The sequence below is a fragment of the Mauremys mutica genome, chromosome 11 (genome assembly GCF_020497125.1).
Source record: "Mauremys mutica isolate MM-2020 ecotype Southern chromosome 11, ASM2049712v1, whole genome shotgun sequence".
Classification (NCBI taxonomy): Eukaryota; Metazoa; Chordata; order Testudines; family Geoemydidae; genus Mauremys; species Mauremys mutica.
The window spans coordinates 9,182,164-9,209,505 of NC_059082.1; the positions used below are offsets into that span (position 1 = coordinate 9,182,164).

At 42.8% G+C, this 27,342-nt stretch overlaps 1 protein-coding gene across 1 annotated transcript in view; it reads left to right on the plus strand.

The window, feature by feature from the left end:
* LOC123343577 (protein FAM169B-like) overlaps window positions 1–27,113 on the plus strand; it is a 47,889-nt gene extending 20,776 nt beyond the window's left edge. Inside the window, exons 3-9 of the mRNA XM_044978732.1 lie at window positions 156–255; window positions 6,663–6,748; window positions 8,514–8,688; window positions 18,658–18,840; window positions 20,832–20,960; window positions 25,280–25,383; window positions 26,190–27,113. Of these exons, the coding sequence (XP_044834667.1) occupies window positions 156–255; window positions 6,663–6,748; window positions 8,514–8,688; window positions 18,658–18,840; window positions 20,832–20,960; window positions 25,280–25,383; window positions 26,190–26,414 (1,002 nt within the window). The 3' untranslated portion in view covers window positions 26,415–27,113. The remainder of the gene's footprint in view (window positions 1–155; window positions 256–6,662; window positions 6,749–8,513; window positions 8,689–18,657; window positions 18,841–20,831; window positions 20,961–25,279; window positions 25,384–26,189) is intronic.
* Window positions 27,114–27,342: the final 229 nt, after the last annotated feature.

Consider the following 27,342-nt stretch of genomic DNA (forward strand, 5'->3'; position numbering starts at 1 on the left):
TTGATGAATTGGTGAACACTGGTTCCAGGTGCAAGTTTTTACCTTGAATAGTCCACCTTGCTTACGTGTAGTAAGACCTACTGTATGTGCTGCTTATAATTCAAATGCTTTTTTGCCAGCTCAACGGCTTAAAACACCTAAATGCCTGTTTTTAGGTTAAACTTGAAGATTCCTGTGTGCGTTTCCTTCCTGTGTACCGAGAAGACCCAAAATATAAAATTTTGGTGTTAACAGATCCACAGGCTAAAGAAAGAGGTGAGATTTGTGTCAATATATCTTGAAAATGGAATGATTATACTTTTTGTCTTACTTAAATGATGCCCAGTGGATGTAAGCAAATTTCTAGAACAGTACTTTAACTCCATGCTGTGTTTTGAACATGAAGTAGATTTAGCTAATATGTAAAGAAAATGTTTTAAAAGGCAATCTGTGCAGGCAACCTAACAGCTAGAATGGGAGATTGGCAGTCAGGGCTCTGGGTTCTGTTCCAAGTTCAGCTGCTGACTAGAAGACTAGCCTTGGGTAAATCTCTCTTCCTCTCCCTCTGCATTTGTACAATGGGGATAATCATACATTTCTATCTCACAGGGATGTTGTGAAACTTAATTAATGTTTGGTTTGAGCTTTGAGATTCTTGAAAGATAGGACATATAGAAGTGCAAAAAATTCTGATATGTTATGATAGATTGTAGCTTACTAACATTCCTGTATTTTGTATTTTTCCTTTGTGGTAGCCACCTCCTCAGTTCTAGGTTTAATTGGCCCATATTTCTGGACTGGCTTGTGAGAGGTAAATCCAGACATGCAGTCAGGAACTGAATTAAACTCATTTTATTGGCAGGTCTCCAGCAGTCTGCTTTAAACTCTGTGCCAGTTTATGCACTGCTTACTAGTAATGCTTGAGTTTTTCTTGTTACAGCCATATGGTGACCTTAAATGGGCACATCACTGCAGTTATTATTCCTAGAAATGGGTGTGTGCTTACTGGCATTTCTACTCCACAAGTCATTGGCTGGGTTATCACCAGATCCTAGAGATTTGGGTTATGATTACGTCTTAGTTTTTTTGTCCACCCATCAAGGATTACTGCTTTACACAGTGTGTGTTCCTACACACATCCTGGTTTCTTTCTGTTTAACTCCATCAGTCAATAGACTGTGTGGCCATAACCCTGTCTGGGACTTACAACACTGAAAATAAATAGCAAGCTATGATGCCATAGTCTTCAGCAGGGATTGAATCCAAGTCATTTAGCACCAAAAGCACAGGCTTCTACTGCTTGAACTAAAAGAGAGCTCTTTGAGCTGCTGGAAAACAGGAGGTTATATAGTCTTGGGAGAAGCTACTAGAAAGAAACTGTCATGTACACCAGGCCAATGTATTAAATAGTCCCCCCGTTGAATAAGCTTGTCCCAACTGTCTAAGATCCACAAGAGTTCAAGTCCTATCTAGGGAGGCAAACTTTTATGTAACCCTTCTTTAATATATATGTATAAGGGTATAATATGGGAGTCAGAAAATGTTAAACCAAGGTGTCTTTTGCTCACTCCAAACTCTGTTTGGAACTCACGCCACTCTACAATCTGTGCTTTTGACTCTCTCTCTTAGTCCCTCTTCTCCTACAATACAGCAATAAGCTAAAAACATCACTGCAATTCAAAGTGCCTCTGAGTATTTTATTTCTGAAGGTATAAGCTATACATTTTCAGTAGAAAAGATTTGCAGCCAATATTATTGTTATAAGAAATATTACAAAGAAAGACAAGGCAAGCTAGTGTTCAGGGTCCAGTCCTTAATGTGTCAGATAACTGTCCTATGCTATGTTAAAATGTGAACTTTATACTGTGCTCTGTTATCACACGCTGGTTCAGTTGGCTGACTCAGACCCCATCACAGCTAAACAACTGGAAGCTGGAAGTCTTCTCACATGAACAAAAAATAGATTAAACTCACCTGCGGCTGGTTTTATATTGTACTTCAGAACAACTTCCCATTCCATGTGCTCTCCCATGCTGGACTGATAATTTACTCACTGGCTGGGATTCAGTCAGCAGAAAGAGAGAAACTTCCTGGCACACAGACACGGCCAAAGAACTGTATGGTTCCTTTAAAGCTACAGATCCTTTCCTGACAGTGGTTTACACATCAGCATTAACATTTGCATGAATGGAATATCATTTTTTTGCACTGATACCATTTAGGGGAAAAAATAACTCTACCTACTGCAGGCCTAATTCTGAGTGTAATTGCCATTGCCATTGTGCATCTCTATCAGTTTGACTTCAAATGGGAGTAACTGAGAACAGTGATGAGGCAGATTGGTTTGTTCAAGAAGGGGGATGCATAGGTATAATAATGCATAACGATATCCAAAAAGGGATCATGAAGAATCACTGACTATATACAGGTGGAAGAAATAGAGTGCATGCAGCATGAATATTTAGCAACTTAGTCAAGTAGTACTAGAAACACTATGAATTAATGAGATCTGTGTTCACAAAGAAACAAGGTCTATCACCACGTCAAACACATGAGTTCTAGAGACTAAACTTCCTAATAGTTATCTACAATAGATGCTTAAACTTAGCAGAATAGGGACTTCTCTGTGTAGTAAGCAGCAGGAGGACTTTAAATCTCATGTGTGGGAGATGATTCTAAAAAATTCTTGCAAACCTTGGGTCTGATCCTGTAGTTCCACTGGAGTCAACAAGATTGCTCATTTAAGTAAGGGTACATAATCTGTTTTTAGTAGTACCCTTTAAATATGCATTTAATAGGACTTTACTTGACATTCTCTCTCCGTGGTTTATGTACTGATAACACATGGCAAAACTCCATGTATTTTAAAAATGTTTCCTATTTATACCAAACTTTATTTTTTTCTTTCTAAAGAATGCACAATAATACATATTCATAAGCTCTGTGAAGTCTCCCCGTAGATCCTTTCTTGTATACAGAAGCATTTTAACTGTTATTTTTCAAATGCTTTTCTAGGTAGCAGATTATTTTTGTCAGCTTTTGATTTCTCCGGGTATAAAATGCCCCCCGTAACTCCACATGTTTTAAGTCTGTCCGTTTTATGTAAATTGGTGTTTTCATAAATGCAAAGTTTAGTGCTTATTTCATTATTGTATTTTATATTCATATGACCATATGAGTGGTTTGATTTGAATGAGCCATGCCTTTTTTGTAACATTCAGCCTAAATAGTTACTTCACAGTCAGCTTTGCTAAATGCCATACATTTGACATCATTCTGAAGTTTCCCTTACTCTTTAATATTATTACAGTATGGTAATGATATGTGATAGGGTGCAGGGATATAGATTCCAGTCTCTATGTCTAAACAAGATCTGAAGTGGATGGTATGCAGTGGAGAGAAATATTTGGGTTGCTCTTCCACAGAAGTCACTCTCAGTCTTTATTTGGGTTGGAGATGTATGTTTGTTTATGGTGGGCTGTGTGTTACCATGAGCATTTATATGAGAATGTAAATTGTGTTGCAAGGGCTACTAGAACATAGTATGGGGTGATTAATATCTTTACAGCCCTAAATTAACATTCTAAATACTGAATGTGCTGTCCCTGCTTGAAATATTTTTCAGTGAGCATGATTTCTAGTAACTGCTAGATACCACAGAACATTTATCATAGGATAGTCACAACAAATCACTGGGAAAAAAATTAATTGTAGTGGGAAAACAGAATCTGGTTGAAGGGAATCTATTGCTGGTACTTATTTGGTTCCCATTACTAGTATCTCAGAACCTCCCTATCTTTAATCTATTTACTCTGAGAGCACCCCTGTGAGGTAAGGAAGTACTATTAGACTCAGCTTACTGAGAACGGAGGCAAAATGAATGGCAGGTATCTTGAAGTCCTGTGCACACCATAAAACACCAAAATATTTCCAGGAATAAATAGAATAGTAACTGCAAGAATTGTGGAATGTCTAGCTTGGATATTGTAAGAAACAGTGCAAATACTGTATACCTCCTTTAAAAAAAAATTCAGTGTTGGCTTCAAATGAGATTGTATCCCATGCTTCCCTGGGGTCTCAAAATGTATGTTTGAGGTCAGATTCAGGGGAAGAGTGGAGAAAAAGAAACCCCATACTGGATGTTGCTTGAATTTTCTCGCTTTTCTCTGTATTTGGGTGCTGATTGGGCATCTGATTCAAAGAGATAAAATGGAAAGACTTGTATATGACTGTAGCAACATTTGGCCACTGTACAGTAGGAAGAAAATTAAATGCAGTCCTGTGCATGGGGGAAAATTCTTCTCTTTGCCAATCAATAGAAGAGATTGCACAATTAGAGTCACAGATTTTTTTAGGCCTCGTTCAGTTCAATGTTGTTAAGCACAATACTGCCGAATATCTAGAACAGCAACAAAAGGAAAAAATGCCAGTGGGTCTGATATTTCACATACTCTCCATTTTCCATGAACCATATATCCGGTAGTGGAATGGCTGATCATCCCTTCTGTCCTCTACTCATCAAATGTCAGTTTTGGGGAGAGCGATAAAACATGGAAAGGATGAGATGAAGGAGAACTCGATCTTCTGAAACTTACCTGTGTTCAAAACACAAAATTGTTTACAAGATGAGAATGAGAGTGTGTGGAAACATCCATAGGTTAAACTGTGAACTGGATGTTTACTTTAAAAATGATAATTTTAGAAGAAAGTACATACATTCACATGGAATTTGGGGAAGTGTTTTTCTCCAAGGGAGGCATCTCTGTAGATGAAGTAGCCCAAGTAATATGATGTGACAGTTGCTATGTCAACTAGTGTATCCACCCCCCCCAATTCCTTAAATTATTGAATAGCACAGTAAATGTTCCATAAAAGTCAAGTAGTTCCTCGCAATGTGTTTATGCACCTCCCTATTTTCAGCAATGTTTTTTCAAACTTTTCTGATCATCACACTCTGTGTTTAGTGTGTGTGTGTTGGGTAATGGTGGGAGTGTAGGTTTCACGCCAAATCCGTTTTGGGGTTAACCTCATGCAGCTGCTAATGGAGTCAAAGTTTGGCCCATTATATCCCTTTGTCTGACTGTGCTTTCTTTGGTAGCTGCATGTTTCATGGATATGTAATGGAGCAGTCCCGCTTGCACTGGAAAGTGGGGTGAAGGGATTGAGGGAACAGATTGAATCCCTCATAGAAAGAGTATGAAACCCCTGTGCCAGTAAGTGCATAATATTTAATTAATTGGATCTGGTGGTATACACAGGCAACTGCAGTTGGTCCTTTCTTGTTAAACTCAAGGCACAAAGTGTAACACGTTTTGGCATGTACCTTAATAATTTATTCAAAATATAGGTTAACTAAGCAATAACCCTGGACTCAAAGCCCACTGGGAGCTAGTAAAGCTTGAAGCAAAAAAGGGAAACTAACCTATGTACATTAGAAACATTTGTCTAACCTGGGGCTAAAACAGGTAAATGATGACACTCCGATTAAAGCCTTTTCACTTGCTTGTCTGTAAATTTGTCCTTGGTTGGGTAGATGGTTCTTCGCTCCCTGGTGCTTGTCCCTGGTAGGATGGTTTAGAGAGGGACACGATGATTAAGGTTACGTTTTAGTCACGGGTACTTTTAGTTAAAAGTCACGGACTGATCATGGGCAGTAAACAAAAATTCATGGCCCCAGGACCTGTCCATGACTTTTACTTAATACCCATGACTAAAACTTGGGGAGAGGGCTGCCTGAGGGCCCCGCAGGTGCTGGGGGAGGGCAGCCCAGGTCCTGGGGGGGCATGGGTGGTGGTGCGTGGCCTGGAACCCCCATTGGTGGGGCAGGGTTGGCAGGGCCGGCACGCTCCTTACCTGGCTCTGCGTCTTCCCCTCCCCGCCCCCAGCAGCAGCAGACAACTCAGTTTGGGTGTGGGGAGGGGGCAGACGATTGGGGCACTGGATGGGATGAGGCAGGCTCTGGGCAGTGCTTACCTTGGGGGCTCCCCGGAAGTGGCGACATCCCCCCTTGCTCAGTTCCATCCTAGGTGGAGGTGTGGCCAGGCAGCTCTGCATGCTGCAGCTGCCTGCAGGCACCGCCCCTGCAGCTCCCATTGGCTGTGGTTCCCAGCCAATGGGAGCTGCAGGGGCGGTGTCCTGGGCAGAGATAGTGTGCAGAACTGCCTGGCCATGCCTCTGCCTAGCAGCTGAGCAAGGGGGATGTTGCCATTTCTGGGGGGTCCCCCAGGTAAGCACCACCCAGAGTCTGCCTCACCCCACCCGGTGCCCCAGTCCTCTGCCCCCTCCCACACCCAAACTTTGCTGCTGAGGGTGGAGGGAGGGCAGAGGGGGCCCAAGACTGCCCCAGCAATGGCCAGTGCGACTGGCACACTGCCTTGAGCTAGGCGTGCCAGCTGCTGCAGAAGTCACAGAGGTCATGGAAAGTCGCAGAATCCCCGACTTCCATGATTTCCGTGACAAACTCGCAGCCTTAACGATGATCTAGTGGTTAGGGCTCTCGCCTAGATTTGAAACCCGTGTTCGGTTTCCTGCTGAAAAATCAGGCCACTTTTATGTAGGTAGCTAACTTCGGGCAACCAGCTTTCCAAATGTTGAACTTCCTTTTACTCTTACCAGTGAATTTGCTTGACAGTGGTCTTTGCAGCAGCTATTTTGAATTAATGTGTCCCCGTTTCTTCTTTTAGTTTTGGCAATTTACCTTAACCAGTCCTGGTGGCCCATTGAAGATATAGTGAAGACAGCTGATTCCTCTAGAGAAGGGCTTATACAGGTACAGACAATTGCCTTTATTGTGGAGCGTTCCAGCTGTGGTGACCATATATTGCTCTGTGTGTTTGGATTTGTCTTTCATCATATTATATATCTTTTGTGCTTTATACTGTATACTCCTCTGGCCTGGTTTTGGTCTCCCTACTGCACAGTGCCACCCCCACTTCCTGAATTAATATTAATTTTCTATGTCCTATTCATGATTCATCTGTTGGTCATTCTCTCTCTCTCTCCATTATTTTTGAGGTTGCCCCCTTTAGCAGGTAAAAATAAACTGAATTATTGCATTAACAATAACCCTACACAGTAGTGTTGCTTGATTGACCATCTGTTGTGAAGATCAGTCTTCTTACCCTTTGGCACAGTATCTTATCTGGCCATTTACAAAGGTTTCTGCCTTATATGTTTTTTAGATTGCATTTAATTTATTGAGCTGTTCTTATTTAATGGTGGATTTTTTATTTTATTCTCTCTGCAAATAAATACCCTTGGTCTGATGCAACAATCTTGTTTTGGGAGAATAGATGGAGAGATATTACTGACTTTTAATTTAATCTAGTCACAACTGCGAAGAAGTCAGTTGCTTAGTGTATGTAGGATTTGCATTGCCATGTGGCAAACAAGTTTGTCTTTCTTTATTCACGTTTCCCACCTACCCCTCCATCTCCCAGATGGGTGCTTCCTGGCTCCTTTCCTGTGCATTCTTTCCCTGATTCTATGACATTTTCAATCATGCAGGGTTTAATTCAGCCCTCCCCATAGGCAGCCTGATTTAACAGGTTTTGCATAGGGAACTAAGGGGGGAGGTTTGGGGAGTAAACCCATCCCCCAATCTGCAGGTAGGCTTTTGGACAGCAGCACTGGCTCTACGCAGCTGTTTCTTAAGCTTCTTCTGTAGAAGTGGAGCATGAAAAAAGTATTTTGGCTCCTTGATCCCTTTTAACATGTTTTGAGTAATTTTGTCTCAGGTATATGTTGTTTACTGTGACATGCAATACCCACACATTTCGGTCAATAGAGACAGGGTAGCATAGGTATTCTCCTTTTAGTACACTTTTGAGTGTGGATAGTCCAGGACACTCCAGTTCTATATCCAGCTAAGCCACTGGTTCACTGTGACCATGGGCTAATCACGTCACCGCCCTGTGCCTCAGTTTCCCCATCTGTGAAAGTGTACTCCGCAGGTGCATTGGCAAGCTTTATAAATGGAGGGTGATATCTAAGGGCAATTATTATTATTTCTCTTATACCATCTTTAGTCTCGGGAAAGGAAGACGGGGGGGGGGGGGGGAAACCTAATAACAGTCTTCAGATACATTAAGGGCTGTTGTGAAGGGGGGGTGGTGATCAGTTATTCTCCATGGCCACTGAAGGTGGAACAAGAAGTAATGGATTTAATCTTAAGCAAGGGAGCGTTAGGTTAGCTATTAGGAAAACTCTACTATAAGGGTAGTTAAGCTATGGAATACGTTTCCAAGCGAGGTTGTGGAATCCCCATCATTGGAGGTTTTTAAGAACTGGTTGGACTGATTTACTTGGTCTTGCCTCAACACGGGGCTGGACTTGATGACTTCTTGATGTCCCTTCGAGCCCTACCTTTCTATGATTTGAACTGGTTTACGAGGCATTTTTACCCCAAATGAGTGGGACGCATTCACCACCCTCTTAAAAAAACAAAACAAAAAAACAAAAACAAAACTTTCTTTTGAAGGCAAAATCCCTGAAGTCTCTTCATTTTTCTTTTGTCTGTTTATTTTTTCTCTAAGGTCCAAACATCTGGAGAAAGGATTGTCCTCTTTGTTCTCAACTCCATTATTTTTGGAATGTTAGAAAGGAGTTCAGCTAATGATACATTCTTTGTATCTCATTCCGCCAAGGAGTCTGCCAAAATATTCTGGAGGAATGGAGATGCTGTTGCCTTTTACACAGTCAAAATAAAAGGTAAGGTCATTTCAGAGAAACATTCCCATCAGTTCTATATTGCCAAAAATGTAGTCCCCCCCAATGTAAATAATCCTATGCTTCCATTTTCATGTTTAGATAGACATCACCTGCATACCATTGTAGAGAATGAATCAGAGAAACTAACCCTCGTAGAATTTGAATGCCATTCCTATTACTTCCATTAAAACACAATGGGACCAAATTCTATTCTAGGTTACACTGTGTGATCTGGACTGTTTGGAAAGCTGCACCCCTTCAAATTCCAGCAGTCTCCAATTCCTCCTCCTTCCTGGCTTTCCTGCTTTTGCAGACCACACCCAAGCCGTATCTGGCTGGCCTCAGGTTTCTGGCTTTGGCTGCCAAACCCCTTTGTATCAGGGTCATCTCTGCAGCAGCAGCAGTAGCCTTTCTTACTTCCAGTAATCTCCTGAGCTTCCCCTTTCACTGAAGCTACCTGCTGCCTTTTATGGGGAATTACCTGATCCAACCCAGGTGTGCCTATTTAATAATCAGGGTTGGCTAACCTCAGGCCTCCAAGTCCCTAAGAGGCTTCACCCTGCTACAGTGCTGAGAGAGGCTGCTGCCTGTCAGAGCCTCCCTGAGGAGATGGAGACCCGAAGTAGGGAGGTCAGAATACGTTAGCCAGTTCTGGTGTTCATATTCTAAAAAGGAAGTTGAAAACAGAATCAGAGAAAAGTAGGGTTGGAAGGGACTTCAGGAAGTCGTCAAATCCAGCCCCCTGCTCTGAGGCAGGGCCAAGTAAACCTAGATTATGTCTGACAGGTGTTAGTCTAACCTGTTCGTAAGACTCCACAACCTCCTTTGGAAGTTTATTCCAGAGTGTAACTACCCTGATAGTTAGAACATTTTCTATGATATTTAACTTAAATCTCCCTTGCTCCCTTGTGGTGGATGGGGAAAAGAACCACAAAAATGAGTCAAGGGCAGCAAAAAATGCCATACAGTGAGGAACTTAAAAGCTCTGTTTAGTTTAACAAAATGAAGATCAAGATGGGACTTGATCACAGGGTAGAAGTACCTTCACGGGGAGAAAATACTTGGGTACTAATGGTTAAAGGGATCTTTAATCTAGGTGAGAGAGGTATAACAAAAAACAATGGCTGGAAGTTAAAGCTAAACAAATTCATATTAGGCACAGATTTTAAACCATTGGAACAAAGTACCAAGGGAAGTGGTGGATTCTATATCTCTGAATGTCTTCAGATCAAGACTGGATGCCTCTCTGGAAGATAGTCTTTAGTCAAACACAAGTTATTAGGCTCAGTAACTGGGTGAAATTTAATTGCCTCTGGTAGACAGGATGTTAGATTAGATCAGACAGTCCTTTTTGGGCTGAAAAAAATCTATGAACTGATAAGTCTGATATAAGTCCAGACCCATTGCATTGATTTCAAGATATCTACACTGCAGATATTTGTACCACGGTAAGCCACAACAGTGGCTAAATTGGTGCCAGAAGAGAACAGTGTGGAGAACATCTCGCTGGAATGACTCCACATTTGCAGTGGAATGTGTCTCTGGGTCAGTTACTGGTCCCAAGTTAAAGTGCACCGACACTAAAACTGGGCTTTGGTGCTCAAATGAAGTTGCAAAATAGGTACAGAGAAATTGGTGATGGAACCTCTTTTTGGAGGTGAATTGGGTTGCTTCAAGGCCATCAATCAGCACGGTCCCAAAAGTGGGAGGCGAAGGCTCTGGGGGAGATGGGGAATCAGGCTTGCTGTGGATTTCAGACAATAGATTAAAGTTGCCCTCCCCTGGTAGCCCTTCCAAGGGATGAAGCACTAGGAGAAGTTCTGCCCTCCCTCCCCACTCTGAGGTGTAGTTGGCTCTTCTGTATGCTATTAGTGGTGAATCACATCTCAGGCGATGATTAAAGAATCCTGGCTATGTCTATGAATACACTGTGTTGAGCTGTTTTATAATTTGCAAACACTTCAGTTACAACTGTACATTTCCCTTTTAAGTCCATAAATATTTTGGAGCAAAGCTTTCGGAGAGAGACATTTGGTTTGTAATGATTCATGCTTCAGTAAAATAAGTTTTCAGAGTAGACTGTTGTGGGTGGAATATCAGACAACCTGAACCTGTTTCCGGGTAAACTGGGAGTCACATTTTGGTTCACACTAAATGCAAATGCTTAAAGTCCAGACTTGTCAGCATCTGGATCTTGTTGCCAGTGTTTTTGTCTTTGGCAGCAGCATTTGTTTGTATTTGGTCCATGTCATAATTACTAATAGTTTTCCAAGCTCTTTTGGGGAAGCTTGAAACTGTGATTGTTCACTTCCCTCTTTGCTCATCACGTAAAGCTCGCTTGCTGTGTGCATTGTGCAATCTCGCTCTCTGAGGTTCTGTAATTGTGTCATACTAAACATGCTCCTGTTGATCTGATACTCTGTCTCTTACAATAAACCACCTAGGAAGGGACTCTGGATTTATGAAGCCCAAACAAGTTCAGCTAGTTCTGCCTGCTTCTTTGAAAGTGGTATTCCTCAAAAAGTTTGAATTCCTTTTTAATACTATTTAAATGGTGCGAGTTTCTTCTGTTGCTGCCCTGAGTAGTGTACATTATATATCAAGTTTTCTCTGTGTAAGAAATTTCATATTGCCAGATCTCCTGCCACGTGATCCCAACTGCATTTCCACTCTCTACAACAACTTATCCACTGCTCTTCGCCCTCCGCTGAGTAATTTAGACTCTACTGCTCATTCTGTACTCATCTCTCTGTGTGTCTCTTCTGTGAACTTTCCATTAGCTACAGTATGACAAGATCAGAAACCATGGTTCAGTGGAGCTAAATACGGCAGAACTACATTTGTAGGGGATGGACAGTTAAAAGCACAAGTCTGGGTGGCTGGATATATAGATGGGTGGAGTCTCTTCCTGTCTTCGCTACAGATTTAGTTACAGCATGTCTTTGTCCGAGGCAGATTTTCACATGGAAGTCACTGAGTCAAGTTTAGCTCAGGCTGGAGATGTCTGAAAGTCGTTCCTGTCCACCAACTCCTAAGTGGCCTGAGTTTGGTAATAGTCCTGTTCTTAATAGAGATACATGCACATCACAGCTAGCACTTATTGGGATCTCTTTTGATAGTCTCATGAGAAAGGGAAGGGGGACTGAACACCTATGTTGCTCCTAGAGACAGTTCCTTCAGGTCAAGCTTGAGACATATTGGCAAGGCAATGTGAGGAAATGTCTACTGATACTGACCATGCTACACCTGTTGAATGGATAAACACAAGACTTTATTTTCCAAGACCTTGAACCTATCATCTTTTATGAGCATTAGACTTATTATATTCACAACTGTACAGCTCACCAACCGGTGTGTGCCTATTTCTGTTTAGTGGAAGGCATGTGGCATTTATCACTGGTACTCTGGCGATTGACGGGACATGTAATAAGGCATTAATGTATGTTGATGAGAGACTTTGTTGTGTGTCATTGTGGGTGTGGTGTTGTGGCCCATCTAGAGACCACTTAGAGAGAGTTAAATGAGTCTGCTTTACAGCCTGAGTTAAGAGCCAGTTGCCTTTTGGCTCATGCGGTAGAGGGTCATACACTAAGCTCCAGAGCCAGAGGTGCCGGTTTGATCCTGCGGCCGACAATGACCGGGGTCTGTTGGCATTACACCAGGACAAACGCCTCCAGTTTGGTTTATGTCAGTAACTTCAAAACTCTGCTCTCCATACCAGCAGTTAAGGAGTTCAAACCATACTTAAAAAATAGAAAAGAACATCGTTTCCTGTTCTCTAAATTCTGTCACTGAAACTGCCTGCAGATGGCAACCATAACGGAATATTTTGCAGGAGACCAAACAAATATCTTCCCATGGAGCCACTTTGGTGCTGAGAACCAAAGCGGCTTGTTTCTTTGTCATTTTTCTTTTGGGATTTTCATGGTATGCTCTACACTTGTTAAAAACCTGTTTTTTAAATGGATTAATAACTGTAATACTTGACCCATATAATTCTTTGAAATGTTTTCAGTTTGCTTAGATTTCGTAATTGTTAAAGATGGAGCTTACTGCCTTCACTTGAGCGTAAAATAATTGGGAGAGCATAAAAGATTCATGAGGAGGCAATATGGCTTAGTGGACAGAACACTGGACTAGACTCAGGAGACCTGGATTCTATTCCCAGCTCTGCCGCTGGTGTGCTCTGTGACTTTGGGCAAGTCACGGCACTGCTCTGTGCCTCAGTTTCCCCATATGTAAAATGGGAATAATGCTACTGACTTTGTTTGTAAAGTGTTTTCAGATCTACTAATGAGCTAGATAATTTTTATTATTATTATAATGCAAAGAACAGTTGATGCAGAAAGACACAAAAAGTGTTTTAGTCTTTGGGTTAACTACAGGTAGAGAAGTTCCTTTAGCTTTTGTTGTTGTTGTTTAGTATTTGTATTGTGGTAACAATTGTGCTAAGTGCAGAACAAAAAGATGGTCACTGTACTGAAGAGCTGATAATCTTAAGTATCTTTCTCTTCCTCTGGGATCTCCATGGTATGAGGCTTGAGGAGGGCAGCTTAGCAATGCAGCCATCAAACCAATTGTAAAAAAACATATACTGGGGGTGAGAGAAAGAGAGCTGTGAAACGTGGAGTCGAACCAGCAGCATTTCCCACTGGCTCCCCACAGAACCCCAGCAAGAGCTCTGTGAACCACATTTTGGGAACCACTGACAATAGATAGATAAAATTGGAGATGTAGGTACTGTCTCTGCCCTTGTTTTCCCATTAGCTAAATTGATCTAATGGCAACTTAATGGGCTGTTATGAGGACTGATTAGTTAATATTTGTAAAAATGGTAAAAGCGCTTAGTAGTAATTTGACTGAAGTTCTTCAAAAGGGATGATAGGCTTTATTTAATTTGAATCAGACACCAGAAGTGCTTGCCCATATGGTGGGATGAAGTCCATTTCAGACTTTTTCACACAAGCCTCTGTAGACTTGTTTTTTTAGATATTTCCCCCTTGAATTAGATCCCTACAGGGATACTATATATGTTTTCCATTGATCACATACATTTGCTATACATAAAATGAGATCAGAACAGAAAGTTAACCTGCTTGACACCTAACAAAAAGTTTGTTTTGGGATAATTGTTCCCCTTCCCCACTCTTTTCTAGCAATAATATTTGTAATGGGCATATTTGAACGAGTTTGAAGGTTCTGGCTTTAATAAAATAAAAAGAACACATACCAGCCAAGACATGTGTTCATTTAATTTTATTGAAGCCAGAACCTTTGCTCCCCTTTTCACATCGCACAATGGGTTGACATTGGGTTCTGTTCAGCAGAAATATTCCCCACCCTTTACACAAGCATGGACCCTGCAGAAGGCCTGTCTGAACTTGTGTGTGCAAAGCCAACTTGTTCAGCAGGGATGCAGTCAGTATGAACAACCTTGTTTTGTTTGGGCCCTTTAGATGTGGGGACAGGGTTGGGTTTTCCCTGGTTTGTGGATGCTTGGGAATGCTAATGGCTGCCTGCTTTCCTGCCCTGGTAATTGCTGTTTACCATTGTGCTGGCTCATAAGTTGGTCATTTGGCACTCATGACCTAACCAAACAGATCAAAGGCTTTGAAAGGGCAGACTGCATAAATACTTCCATCTCCCCTGCCAATGCCCTAATTTCCTTTGTCTCTTCCCTCACCCCAAGACTCAGGCTTTTATATGGCTGAGCAATGAAAAAAGGGGGCACAGGAACCTCAACTCAAGGCCACCAATACTTATTAGGAACCTGCTCCACTATTAGAAAGGACCCTAGGGGTAAAATTCACTTCTCCCCAAAGTCTATGGGTGGTGGCTTCTTCTCATGTATTTGCTCAGGGGTAAAAGGAGAAAGTGGCTTCATGATTAGTCTATTTATGATAACCTTAGACTTTACAAATGTCTGTCTTCCTTAGGCACAAAATTAAGAGCGCAGAAATTGATCAGCCAGCTCCTGTCCATTAGGATGGCTGCACATGAGTCTCTCAGTCTGATTTCAGGGATTTGTAAGAAAGAAATAATGTGAGATGCCAAGAATCTCTCTGAGGGACAATATCAGGGTTGAAGGGTATCACGGACTCACAGATTGTGCCCACTCTTGGCCCCGTGCGGTCCGTGGGGGTGCCCCTTTCAGTGAGATAGCCCTTCTCGGGGGTCCACTCTCTCTCAGGGTCAGGCCCCTCCACCTCCTGAAGCCGCACCTCTCTGAGTCATAGCACACCTGTTTCTCGCCGTCGGCCCCCTCAGGGAGTCCACACGCTCTGGACCCCCTGGGCCTCCTCACCCCTGAAGGGGTTGATGCCCCCTGTTCTCTAGACCGGAGTGACTCTCAGCCAGCATAAGACAGAAGGGTTTATTGAGAGTTGAACACAGCACAGGAAACTCTCAGGGCCTCAGGCCAGGCCTCTCACAATAACAGCACATCCCAGTCCCCCTGCAGCCAGGTGGGCTCTGCCTGCTTCCCCAAGCCCCCCTGCTTCCCAGCTGGGCCTCTGATATCCCAAAGCCCCGCCTCTGTCCATTGTCTTCTCTCCAGGTAAACAGGGTTGTAAACAGGAAGGCCTGGGTCTCCTCTCCTTTCAGCCCTTCTCTGGCTGGAACCGGCTGGTCAGGTCACTGGGGTCCTCTCTCTGCAGCCCATTGTCCTCCCACTGGCCAGAACCGGCTGTGTCTCCTGAGCTGGGTCTCTGGGTCACCAATCACCGGGGTCTCCGTCCTCCAGGCCCTCGGCTGGGGTCTCGAGTCCCTCTCCGGTCCTCTGTAACAACAAACTCCCTCTCCCCTCACCTCGTTAAACCAGTAACACCCAGGGACATTGAGTCCCACCCCCTGTGCATGCAAACCACTGGAAAACACAGAAAACCCCAAGAAACCCCCCCACTTCGTCACAAAGGGCCTGAAACTGATCCTATGATATTTGAAGAAGCTGTAGACTTTGTGATGAAAAGTTTGTCAGCTGCCCAGAACAAACACTGCCAGAGTCTAACATCTCTGGTGGGCTGCCAGCCCGCAATAAGACGAGGGTGTGCTCAGGTCCTTGGCTCACATAGGTGAATCAGACTTTTCTTAGCTGTGCCTATCTGCTCTGTTCTTTTGAGTAGGAAAGGGGAACTGAAACCACCTAAAACTGCTGCCATTGTAGTGCTTCAGACAGAGAACAGGATTCTGGAATGTTTGAGTGCTTGGACTGTCCTTGTGACTGGAGGAGAAAAAAGGGGGATGCTGCATGCTTCATGATTGCCAGTTAAACCACCCACGTGCAGGATTAGGCCAAGAACCTAGGACTTTCTGTTCCAAAATCACAGCTGTCTCCCAGCTAAAGGAGGGGTTTTCTTAGCAGTTATTATTATGGTAGTGCTTAATGACCAACCAAGGGTGGGCCTCACTGTGCAAGGCACCATGCAGACACCGAGTATTAGACAGTCTCTGCCTTGAAGGGTTTACAGTCTAGAGACAGGACAGATACAAGCTGGGGGAAGAGGTAGAACACACAAGTAGCAAATGCCGTATTAGTGCCACGATTTTTTGGGAGTGGATTTAAGAGGGGATGAGCTCCATGGAAAGAAAAGTGAAAGGAGAGGGGACATTGAAGGGAAGAGAGGTGAGAGCGTCAGGGCAGGGGAGAAGAGCTTATTGAGGGGCAGATTTGGAGTGAAGCGGAGGTGAAGAGACTGAGAAGGAGGGGAAAGGTTGGACCAACAGCTGAGCATCCCAGGACAGAGAAAGTCAAGTCAAAACCATAGAAAGTTCTCTGAATGTTGGCAGGCCCCTGCTTTGACTGCTTCTGCAGCAGCACCTTCTGGCTGGAGTGTCTGGGTAGCTCCTCTGCAGCTTCCCCCTAGGCCACATGTTGGAGATAGGCACCATCCGAGTCCTCATTTCCCGGTGTGTGTGTGTGTCTCCCCTGCAAGTTCTGGCTCCAGGGGGCTGCTGGTGAGAGGGGTGGCCCCAGTGGGACCCCATCTTACCCTCTCTCTGCTGCTGCTTCTATTGGCTGGCAGTTAGTAATATATATTTTGCAGGGCAGGGCTGACATAATCACATATACTTGAGGAGGTCTGACATTCTGGCCAATAGATGCATGTACATTACATAGGGCATGCTCACCATTAAAAACAAAAGTCTCACTATGGAAGCATTAAAGTCACTTTGTCATGCTGAAACTGCCAGTGTTCAGAGTGCGATCTGAGATGTATATTTTTGGTCTTGCCTTGATTATAGACCATGGCTGGATTATTTATGGCTGGTTGTGGTGGTACAGGGAGGGGAGTTGTTTATACAACCTATTGTGGTCAGTTTGATTTAATGTACAACTGCATGTGAATAATTGCATTAATTTCTGGGCACTTCATTCCCAGGAAAATTTTGATTAACTTAATGGAACAAACTGAATGAACTTCAGAGAACAGCCAAAAAAAAAATTAGAGAGATGGAGGGATTGGCCTAAGAAGAAAGGATAACTACTAGGACGTGTTACAAATATTTGTAAACACCGAAACAAACGGTCTGTATTCAATAAAGCACTTGAGAAGTCAAGCACTTCCTCAAGTCTCATTGACTTTATTCTGATTTAAGCACATGTGTCTTGCTGAATTTGGAGTCCAAGGAAGGAGAGCAATTCAAGTCAGACCTAGTGGCAAAACTCCAGTTGAAATCAACAGGAGCAGAAGCAGGCCCTTATTTAAGATAACAAGCAGATGACTAGAAGAAAGGAGTCACACTGAAAGAAGGGAAGCTGAGTTTGAATATCAGGAAAAGTCTCCTGACAATTAGTTCTATTACGCTGTGAAGGAGACTCCCAAGAGAAGTGTCAGAAGATTCATGACTTGAGACATTTAAAATGAGGTTGGATGTTACACTAGTAAATGTATAGTAGCGAACAAACTAACTGTGAGAGGGACTAGATTAACAGGGAAAGCTGGCAAGAAAATGTTTTTTCCCTCTCATGCAAAATTTAAACGAAAATGTTTTGTTTTCATAGAAATTTTCCACAAAATATTTTGACTTTTCATCAAAAACTAAAAACTTTTCAGTTTTCTGACAGAAAAAGAAAAAAAACAGAAAAGCAGATGCTGTCATGAAAATGTTGGTTTATAAAAAACTCATTTATTTCTGGGGCGGGGGGCAAAGGAGAAAGGTTTGATGGAAAATTGTCAAGCAGACCTACTAAAAGGCCTCTAATTTGTATGATTCTATGGATTTTCAGTTGTATTTAATCTGTATGAGCCCAGGCACTACAGCAGTGGGCATTTCATAAATGATTAAATACAAATCAATCAGGAGGAGACATTTGTAGTGCTTTTATCCTACAAAGTAGCTAGATAACAGATTGATCTCAACATGATTGAATGCTTATGTTTCTTATTCTTTTGGGTTCGATTTCTTATGGCATTTTGAACTTATGTGCATGATATACAAAGAGTTACTCATGTAATTCTTGCAGAGTGAGGCCCTTAGTTAATTGATATGAACAGTAGTTTTGGACTCTGCATTGCTGTACTCAACCATATCTCCTCTTGACGACAGAGGGTGTTTAGCCTGGGTGATGACTGCAGAGTAAAGGTTTGAAGTGCTGGGGCACGCTCTAATACTTTCTGACAGTTTTACTGAGAAGTGCTTTGGTCCAGTAGGCAGGACGCTAGGCTTGAGTCACTGTTTTGGCCTCAGCAGCACGCAGGCCCTTCGTTAGTATGGTATCCGTCTCCATCTTTGTGCTGGGGCTTCGCTTTGTTGGCAATGAAACATAAACCTGAGTCTAAAATGTCTCCCTGACCTTGGCATTTCCTAGGCTTCTACCCAACACCACCTTGGTCTGAATTCAAACTTTTTTCTTTGTAGAATGCTAAACCCACTTCCCTTCTGTGTAAAATAGAATTAATGAGCCCCTCCTACCACAATTATTACTATTTGTTGTCTTGGAGAGTGAGCTATTTTACTGTGTACTCCCAGGAAGCCTATGTGATGTTAACACCAGTCAATGCTACCTGCTTCCAGTTCTGGATACTGTATTTGTCCGGAAAAAGTACAGACGGTGCGGCCTAGGGATGAAAATTCTGCATGATTTCTGTCAATCTTTTGTGACCGAAGATGCCTTGGGGATCAGCTGCCCTATTTCTGCTGACATGTACCAAGGTAAAACACTTGATGTGGAAACATTAGGTAAAAGGTCATGCATAATTTATGCATTTCATAAAAATATTGGAAGAGGCTTCTTGGCTGCAGGAGAGTTCAATGCATTGGAATGAACACAAAGATAATGTCCTTGGTGTGCAGTCTTCCTAGTAACACATGGAGCTTCCTGTGGGGAGGAAATCCTGTGTTCTTATAAGATATTGAGTGATAGAAACTTAGAATGGTAGTTTGGTATTTATACTCTTATATAATTATCTCCAAGAAATGGAATAATGGCTTTGTAATCCAAGAATGAATTATCAACTTGTTGTTTGACAGGAAAGAAAAAGAAGAAATTGTGTGGATGTCCATATGTACACACCACACACGTGCCACATCTGTGGTCCTGATACTTTTTGTGATAAATTGCATTTGTCAGGCACCACATCTGAACCGTGCCCTCTAATCCGACTTGTCAGTACTACTGCTTTCATTCCAAATCTCTGAGCTGCTTTTGAACAGCCACAATATATTTTTAAAATTAATTATAATTTTCACTTAGTGGCCTGTACAGTTGGATTCGTGGTAACGCAAGCAAGCCTGGAGTTTCAGGTGAAAGCTTACATAAAATAGTCCTAACAATAAAATAATTTTTAAAATCTCTAAAACATATATAAAATATTTCTTTGTTAAATATGTGGCATAAACCAAATACACGATGATGTGGTGTGACATAGTGGGCCTTACTGCAACTTGTTTGGGATGTCTGTGTTACCCACTCATGACTTTTACAGTCATCCCTAATTAATGCCAATAAAACCTTTATTCCCTCTAGTCTGTCTCTGTTCCTCAACACACATAGTTGTACACGGTTCTGTTTGTCTGAAATGTATACACCATGTACAACTAACGCATAGATCGGGGTCGGCAACCTTTGGCATGTGGCTCGCCAGGGTAAACACCCTGACGGGCTGGGCCGGTTTGTTTACCTTCCCATCTGCAGGTTTGGCCGATCGCGGCTCCCACTGGCCGCTGTTTGCTGTCCCAGGCCAATGGGAGCGGCGGCCAGCACATCCCTCGGCCTGTGCCGCTTCCCGCCGCCCCTGTTGGCATGGAGCCACGAACCGCAGGCAGTAGTAGCCATGATCGGTCGAACCTGCAGGCATGGCAGGTAAACAAACTGGCCAAGCCCAGCCACGTGCCAAAGGTTGCCGACCCCTGGCATAGATAGTTATGTATATTATACATTCAAATCTCTCCCTCCTCCCCCAGCTCTATCTAGGATACTGTGCCCTCTTAATACAGGAAGAAGTAATACAGATACCGTTATTTTTCTTCACCCAACAAAAACAGTTTCCCTACTGGCATGCATTGTACAGTTTATACATGCTGCATTTTGAGATTTGTTTATAAATACTAGTGGTACATCCTAAGAGTTAGTTTTTCATCTCTGGTAGGTTTGGGGCTAAGGTTCAGGGATAGGACTGCGTCTTTGCTTGTGTTTGTAGAGTCCTAGCACAATTGATCCCTGATCCTGAGTGGGATCTCTGGATCTCACTGCAAACATAAATATTAAATACCAAGAGTGAAATCCTCGCCTTACTGAAGTAAATGGAAATTCTTCTGTATTAGACTGAGGACTGCAACCCAGTGCCCTCTAAATATCCTTCCACTAAATGTGAGCAGTTCTCACCAGCATTTCTTATATAATATTCCCACTCTGTGTTGTACAGGTCTAAAAAGGAGCAATAAAGCCATGAACTGAATATTTTGCTGTCACTGTACTCTGACCCCATGGCATTGGGTGCTGTGCAAGAGGCTTAGCAGAGAGAGAGAGAATGAACGGTGGGAAGAGAGAGAAAACAGCCAAATACAACACCTGTAAGAGAAAATAGGTCTCTGAGAGAACATCCTGAGGGCTCATGCTTGGTGCCACCAGCTGACACTTAATTCACTAATGCTTCCCCTTCTCTCTCCCCGCTCCACTCCCCGCACTTGATTTTCCTGTTCAGTTTGCCAGAAATTCTTGCAGACCCATCCAGAGGAGCAGAATCGACTGTGGGAGGTGGAAGCACCAGGGGACTGGAGCCAGCGTGTTAGTATCTGGTTAAAGATTCAGCTGGAACCCGCCCTTTCAGAAAGTGAGTTACAAATAGTGCGGCTTTCTCCTTGTCATGTTCAGTTATTTAAACTTCACAGTTAAAAGCTACGCTTCCTTAATGATGACAAAATGCTGCTTCCTCTCATTGGCAGCACACGGAGAAAGTGCTAAGCAAGTGCTTCAGCACAATGTCTTTTTATCTGACTCAGAAATGATAGGTACCTCTCAGCTATCGGGGTGGGTGGTATGTGTGCAAAAAGTCTACGATTAGACCCCAAAGCGGGTATCTCAGCTCTAGTATGTAAAAAACCAAAATGCACAGGTTCATTTAAAGGCAAATAGAAAACATTTCTAGAGCCACGGGGATGTGAGTTACTGAATTTGCCGTTCAGAGTCCATTTTCGTGCCATTCCATGACACAAACTTGAAGGTTCTGCCTCCTTTTGTGTTCAGTTGGGGGGGGGGAAAAATCTGTGTTCCTTACTGTACAGCACAGTACTTGGTAATCCTCAAGAGAGGACCAAAATATCTGGTAAACAGGGCCAGGATTAGAGATTCTGAAGTAATGAAATCAAATTACAGAGACTCCTAGGGCTCCTGACAAAATGCAGCCCTGGCGTAAGAGGATGGAACTCCCATTGCAGTGCATTACACCAGGGCAGCAAGTAGCCCAATGAGGTTAGCACCATATTTGCGTCGTAGAGATGAGTTGGTTGGTTTGTATAATAAGAAAAGGGACTTGTAGGATTTAGGGACAACATGATTAGCTTCATTAAAATATGCTGCCAATGCCACTCTTTGATACTAATCCAATCCATGGAGAACATAGACATCCACTCCATGGGGTGCAGCGGTAGGATTCAAAGTTCCTCATAAAGGGCAAAATTCTACTTTGTCCAAGTTTCTTCTCCTCCCCTACCTATCCTTCCCCACAATAACACCCAGGCAGCAACAGAGTAGGAAACGCTCATGGTGTTTTCTTAAGAGCTCATAGGAGGATCTCGCTAATGCACCTAAGGTCATGTGTTCAGATGGCTTGGGAGTACATCAGGTCCCTAGTCTGCCCATACACTTACTACAGTCAGCAGCAGGTCCTAAGGAAGGGCTTGTTCCTTTCAGGGTGAGCAAAAGAGAGTGCTGAGAGGAAATTGCCCCCATGCTTTCCCTGATATGTTCTGCCCTATACAAGCAGGATGGCATGGGGACCCTCAGCTTAGCCACTGCATTTCCTCTCATCACCAGACCCCATCAGAGAGTTTGGACAGGATTTTGCCCCAGTCTGGGTTCCTCCAATACCGTCACAGTGCAATGGTCTTCCATGCTCCTCTTTAGTTTTAAATTTTAAGCTAACAAGAACGGGTGTTGCTGTTTCCTGTAATCAGTCACACTCAGTTCAGTTTGTACCTGAGTGGGGTAAATTCAGATGAGCAGACAGACACCGGCTCATGGGAGGATGATCACTTCCTCTTCTTTTTTTTGGCCTTCACAAACTGTTCAATGAGACCGCACCTAAAAGGGAGTCAGTAAAAATCTGAATAAGACCCAAGAGCTGCCTTGGGCAGTTTTGCAGGTGCGGGGAGATACTTATATTTGTGGAGGCTGCAGAGAAAGAGTATAAAACACATATATGTCCTCCTTTTATAACTTCTGAGATGCAATGTGATCTCCATAGTGGAAAATGGCAGAAGCAAATTAGCTTGGTAACAAATAGTTAGAATCTTTTTAAAAAGCATATTTTACTCAGCTTATGGCTCACAGCTCATCAGCGATCCCTTTCCTAGAGGGTGAATATGCTGAGTTGACTTTAACTTTACCATCTTCAGTGGAACTTCAAACTATCATAGAAATGGAGTGTTTAAAACAATAAGGTGTTTGTAATACATGTATTAGATATACATATATATTTGTATTATGTATAACATCTGTGTGTGTGTGTGTGTGTGTGTATCTCCCAGTGCATGGTATATTACATGTTACAGGAGTTAATGTAAAGGGGAGCATGGGACAGATAGTACCTACTACCAGGAGAGGGACAGCTTCCCCAAGTCTCACTGAGCTTGGAAGAAGTGCTGATCCCACAGTGCTCCCCCTCTTGGCTGGTGAGGTAGCAGCAGAAGAACTTACTTTCTGCTAGTAGTAGGAAAAGCAGCAGCTCCTCCTAGCTCAGGTGCACCATATCCATCTCCTCTACAGGAAGATCTGCTCCCCTGTTCCATGGTTCCCCAGACTCTATCCCTGCTAAGGGAGACTGGAATTGGAACCTCTGTAACCAGCACTATACTTTCGCAGGAGAAAAGTGAGGCGAATGATATGTCATAGAATGGAGCTCTTGAGGTGTTCCCTTACCCAACTCTACACACAGATGTTTGCTTGGATCTCATAGGCGTATTTGAGGAGGTGACTGTCTTTCAGATCTATTTCTTCTGTGTCCCCTTCCCCCTTTGCTGCATCCCACCAGCACATGCCAATATAGCTCAGCATCACCAAGTAATATTGGTACATATTACAACAGCCAGCAAGATTAATGAGCTTCCCATCCTGTTCTGGACTTCTTGAACAACCCTTCTGCCCCCTTTCCACACCACTAGGCACTGTAGAAGAAAGCTATTTAATAGCGTTAACTCTGAAGCTCTTCTCCTGCATACTATGTAGTTTTTCAGAGAGTCGGGAATAAATTCTTGTCATATAATGTTGTAGGGCCTTTACAGCAATATGTGTTCCGGAAAGGTTCCCACAAACCTGAGATCAGACTTTGAATTTTGCAAGGATATAGAGCTGCATCTGGTGGCAGCACGGATGAACTACAGCACTCTGTACACCAGAAATGGTACGTGGGCTTGGGTATGCACACATCTGTAGATATGTGTGAGAGGGAGACTTAGATGGATATCTTCTTTTCAACATGGTTGAATTTTTATCAGTGTGTAGCTATAAAAAGAAAGCTCTTTGGTGCATGGTACATGGAACTGGAAATATTCACTTGAATTTAATTTTTGTTGAAAAATCAGCCAAGGTTAAATTATATCAAATAGTTCCAGTAACAGAGAAGCAGTAGCATTTGCCTACAGAGGCTGGCTGAAATGTGAAAATAAATGTAAGATGAATATGCAGGCAGGGTCCTAGTTGCTGAACCAATCAAGCTCTGAAATGAGCAGTTCTAGAGTAATTGAGTGAAAGTATGTAAGGTCTACAAATAGAAAGTGAGTGCGAAAAGATAAGGTGGGAGAGGTACTGTCTTTTATTGGTCCAGATCCTAATGAAGAGTTCTGTGTAAGCTCCAAAGCTTGTCTCCCTCGGCTCACCAACAGAAGTCCAATAAAAGATAGAACCTCCCTCACCTTGTCTCTCTAATATCCTGGGACCAATATGGCTCCAGCATCACTGCAAGTGAAAAGAAAAGCAGATTCAGTGGGAAATAACTGCTTTGCAGGCTTTATGGGAATCATGAAAAGTACCTTTTATTGTCTAAAGGGCAACTTACAGGCCAGTGAACTCTCTGAGAAATGGTTTCCATTTAGCGGAACAAACTTTCAACCTAAGGCTAGAAAGGTTTTCAATGACATTTTAGTGCAGCCATTCACATGACAATGGAGGAACGTTCTGAGATTTTAACGCTGTCTGGGAATAGGATCGTGACAGCTTAAGGGCAGTGTTAATAATTTATTTTTCTGGTCTTTCCGCACTCATTTTACCCCAATTAATAGTCATAAAATCAGATTCAGTCAGAGCTAATTTGTTGGGCATTGGAAATACTAAACACCGTGCTTCAGTCTCAACCATTACAATTATTCTGAAATAATCAGAAAGGATGCAAGTTTAGAGTCACCCCCAAATTAGCCTGACATGCTGTTGTTGCATATCAGGACCCTTTATGTAAGATAGTGGAGGCTCAGAAATGCCAAATATAATTAAAAACTTTTTCAGATGTAATTTATACCTGGCAAGAAGTGCGGGTGTGGAAACAGAGGGCTAATGGTTCAAATTGCATCTACAGCACTAGCAGATGCATCTGTTTGCAGGTAGAGGATGTGATATTTACCCACAGAAAATTTTGTGTGTGAAAATGCCAGGTGTGGGTTTTTTGCACATTCAGATAAATGGACCTGCAAATATTTCAGGTGTATGCGGCTGTCAGAAAATGGGGCTCTTCTGACCAAACCTATGCATTTTTATTTTGTGGCATTGCCACCCATTGCACAAGGTTCTTTTTTGTTACTGGGCTGGGTAGTTAATTGTCACAATGGGAGGAGAGGGATTGAAATTGTACTAGGACAGCATCTTGTAGGTATTTTTTATTTTTTTTAATAAACTTGCTACGGAAGTTGTGCCAACATTCTTTCATTACGATCTTGCCCTCAGAAAACACAGTTCATCAGACTGCTTCAGAGGAGGAAGGAGGCTGTCAGGTAGAGAGAGCTCAGGATGATGAACCCAGACGCTTAGATGCAGGCCAGATGAATGAGGTACAGTGATTAATTTGTCATTTTATGATCCACTTTTTCATAAACATGTTGTCCCTACTTAGTGAGTTAGGGGGCCTAAATAGGAGAGTGACACAGATAACCATGGATGCTCTTCTATCACTGGGCCATTGATTTATATGGCTAATCTGTAATTGCTCTGGGGGTGAAAGGTGTGAAAGTTTTTACTTCGCTCCTCACTGAGATCTATGAACTATAACAGAGCTGGAATGCTCAAATAGCAGCTCTGCAGTGGCTTTCTGAACTGACCTGCATACACAGTAGGTGGAGGAGTGGTTACAACGCCTGTATCGAGGTTGCTTAGCACTTTGCAATTAGAATGCCCTCTTTTTAATTGCTTCAAGTGGGAGTCTGTCCCCACACACTTCAGTGCAGGATCGTGGCCTAAAACAATCGTGGCAATTTGAATGGACCAATTCTCCATAAACACTAAAACAAATCAAGGAAACAAATCAAAATAATGAAGCTCGTCAAATAATAAATAAGGAGGGGGCAGAAACAAAACAGAGTAAAATTAAGCACCATGGTTATTGTGTTTACTTCTCCCCTTTAGGTTGCCACCCAACGGTTACTTGAACTTAATCAGTTTGTTGTTAATGCAGACTGTTCGAACTACTTATGCAGAGCATCAGGAATCTATTATATACAAACACAATGGCTATGTTTTGGGGTTCCTTTTGCTTTGTAGGGTGTCTCGGATTAGGGTCACATCATAGCTTTTACACTGTATGTATGTATGTACCTTTCATAACACCAGGATGATCCTTGTGTCTCGGTTCTAATTTCAGGGAGGCGAATGCATTCCTGATATTAGGAAAGTGCCACAAGAAGCCAGAGACGACAAAGATAACACAGCAGGAGAAGCAAGGACGTTACACCTCCAAGTTCCCAAGGAGGAGGACTTTAGTCAAGGTACAGCTGATACGCAGCAATGTAAGGGATCTAGGAAAAGAGCAAGCACTATGGGTCTGCCTGAAGACAAGACTACTAAGCATCTCCGAATGATGCCTTAATTGCCTCACTCAAGAAACAAATCCACTGTGTAATCATAAAAGGCTAAAATAGTTAGCGAAAATAATCAGAATCTCTAACCACACTGAGATTTCTCCAGATTAGTTACAAGGGTTTTGCAAGGCAAATATTCTGAATCTTTAAAAAAATAAAAATAAATGATTGTTCTTTTAATTGTTCTTTTCTTTTGCTTCCTTCCAAGAAATTAAATAGTAGTCGAGCCTAGTTATTTCCCTGGTTTGGAAAGATTTTAATGGATCGCGTGAGATGTCTAGAAAGGAGTAATTAGGTGACTTGTAGATACTGATGTGAGAAGATATTTCTATGGAAACAACATCCTGTATTATGCAAGGGAGATACCGCAACACAGGTTGGTATCAGAATGACGGCTCTGTAACCTCCCTTTCAAAAAGAACAGTTGATCTGGAAATTCTTTCAGCTGAGCTTTTCCGGCAGAAAAATCTGCCTTAAGCTACAAAGTGGACAGGGGGGATGGGGACAAAAAACCCGCATGGTCTACATTAATGCAGAAGTTTGTTACAGAGAGAAAGCTACAGGCCATACATTGCCTTTAAGTTTAGACACTGAGGGTACGTCTACACTTACCTGCTGGTTCGACGCGGAGAGTTCGACTTTTTGGAGTTCGAACTATCGCGTCTGATCTAGACGCGATAGTTCGAACTCCGGAAGCGCCGCGGTCGACTCCGGTACTCCACCTCGGCAGAAGGAGTTGGCGGAGTCGACGGGGGAGCCGCGGAGTTCGACCCCGCCGCGTCTGGACGGGTGAGTTGTTCGAATTAGGGTACTTCGAATTCAGCTACGCTATTCACGTAGCTGAATTTGCGTACCCTAATTCGAACTCCCTTCTTAGTGTAGACCAGGCCTTAGATCACATTGTGTATATAATTTAAGGCACAGTTGCAGGAACTT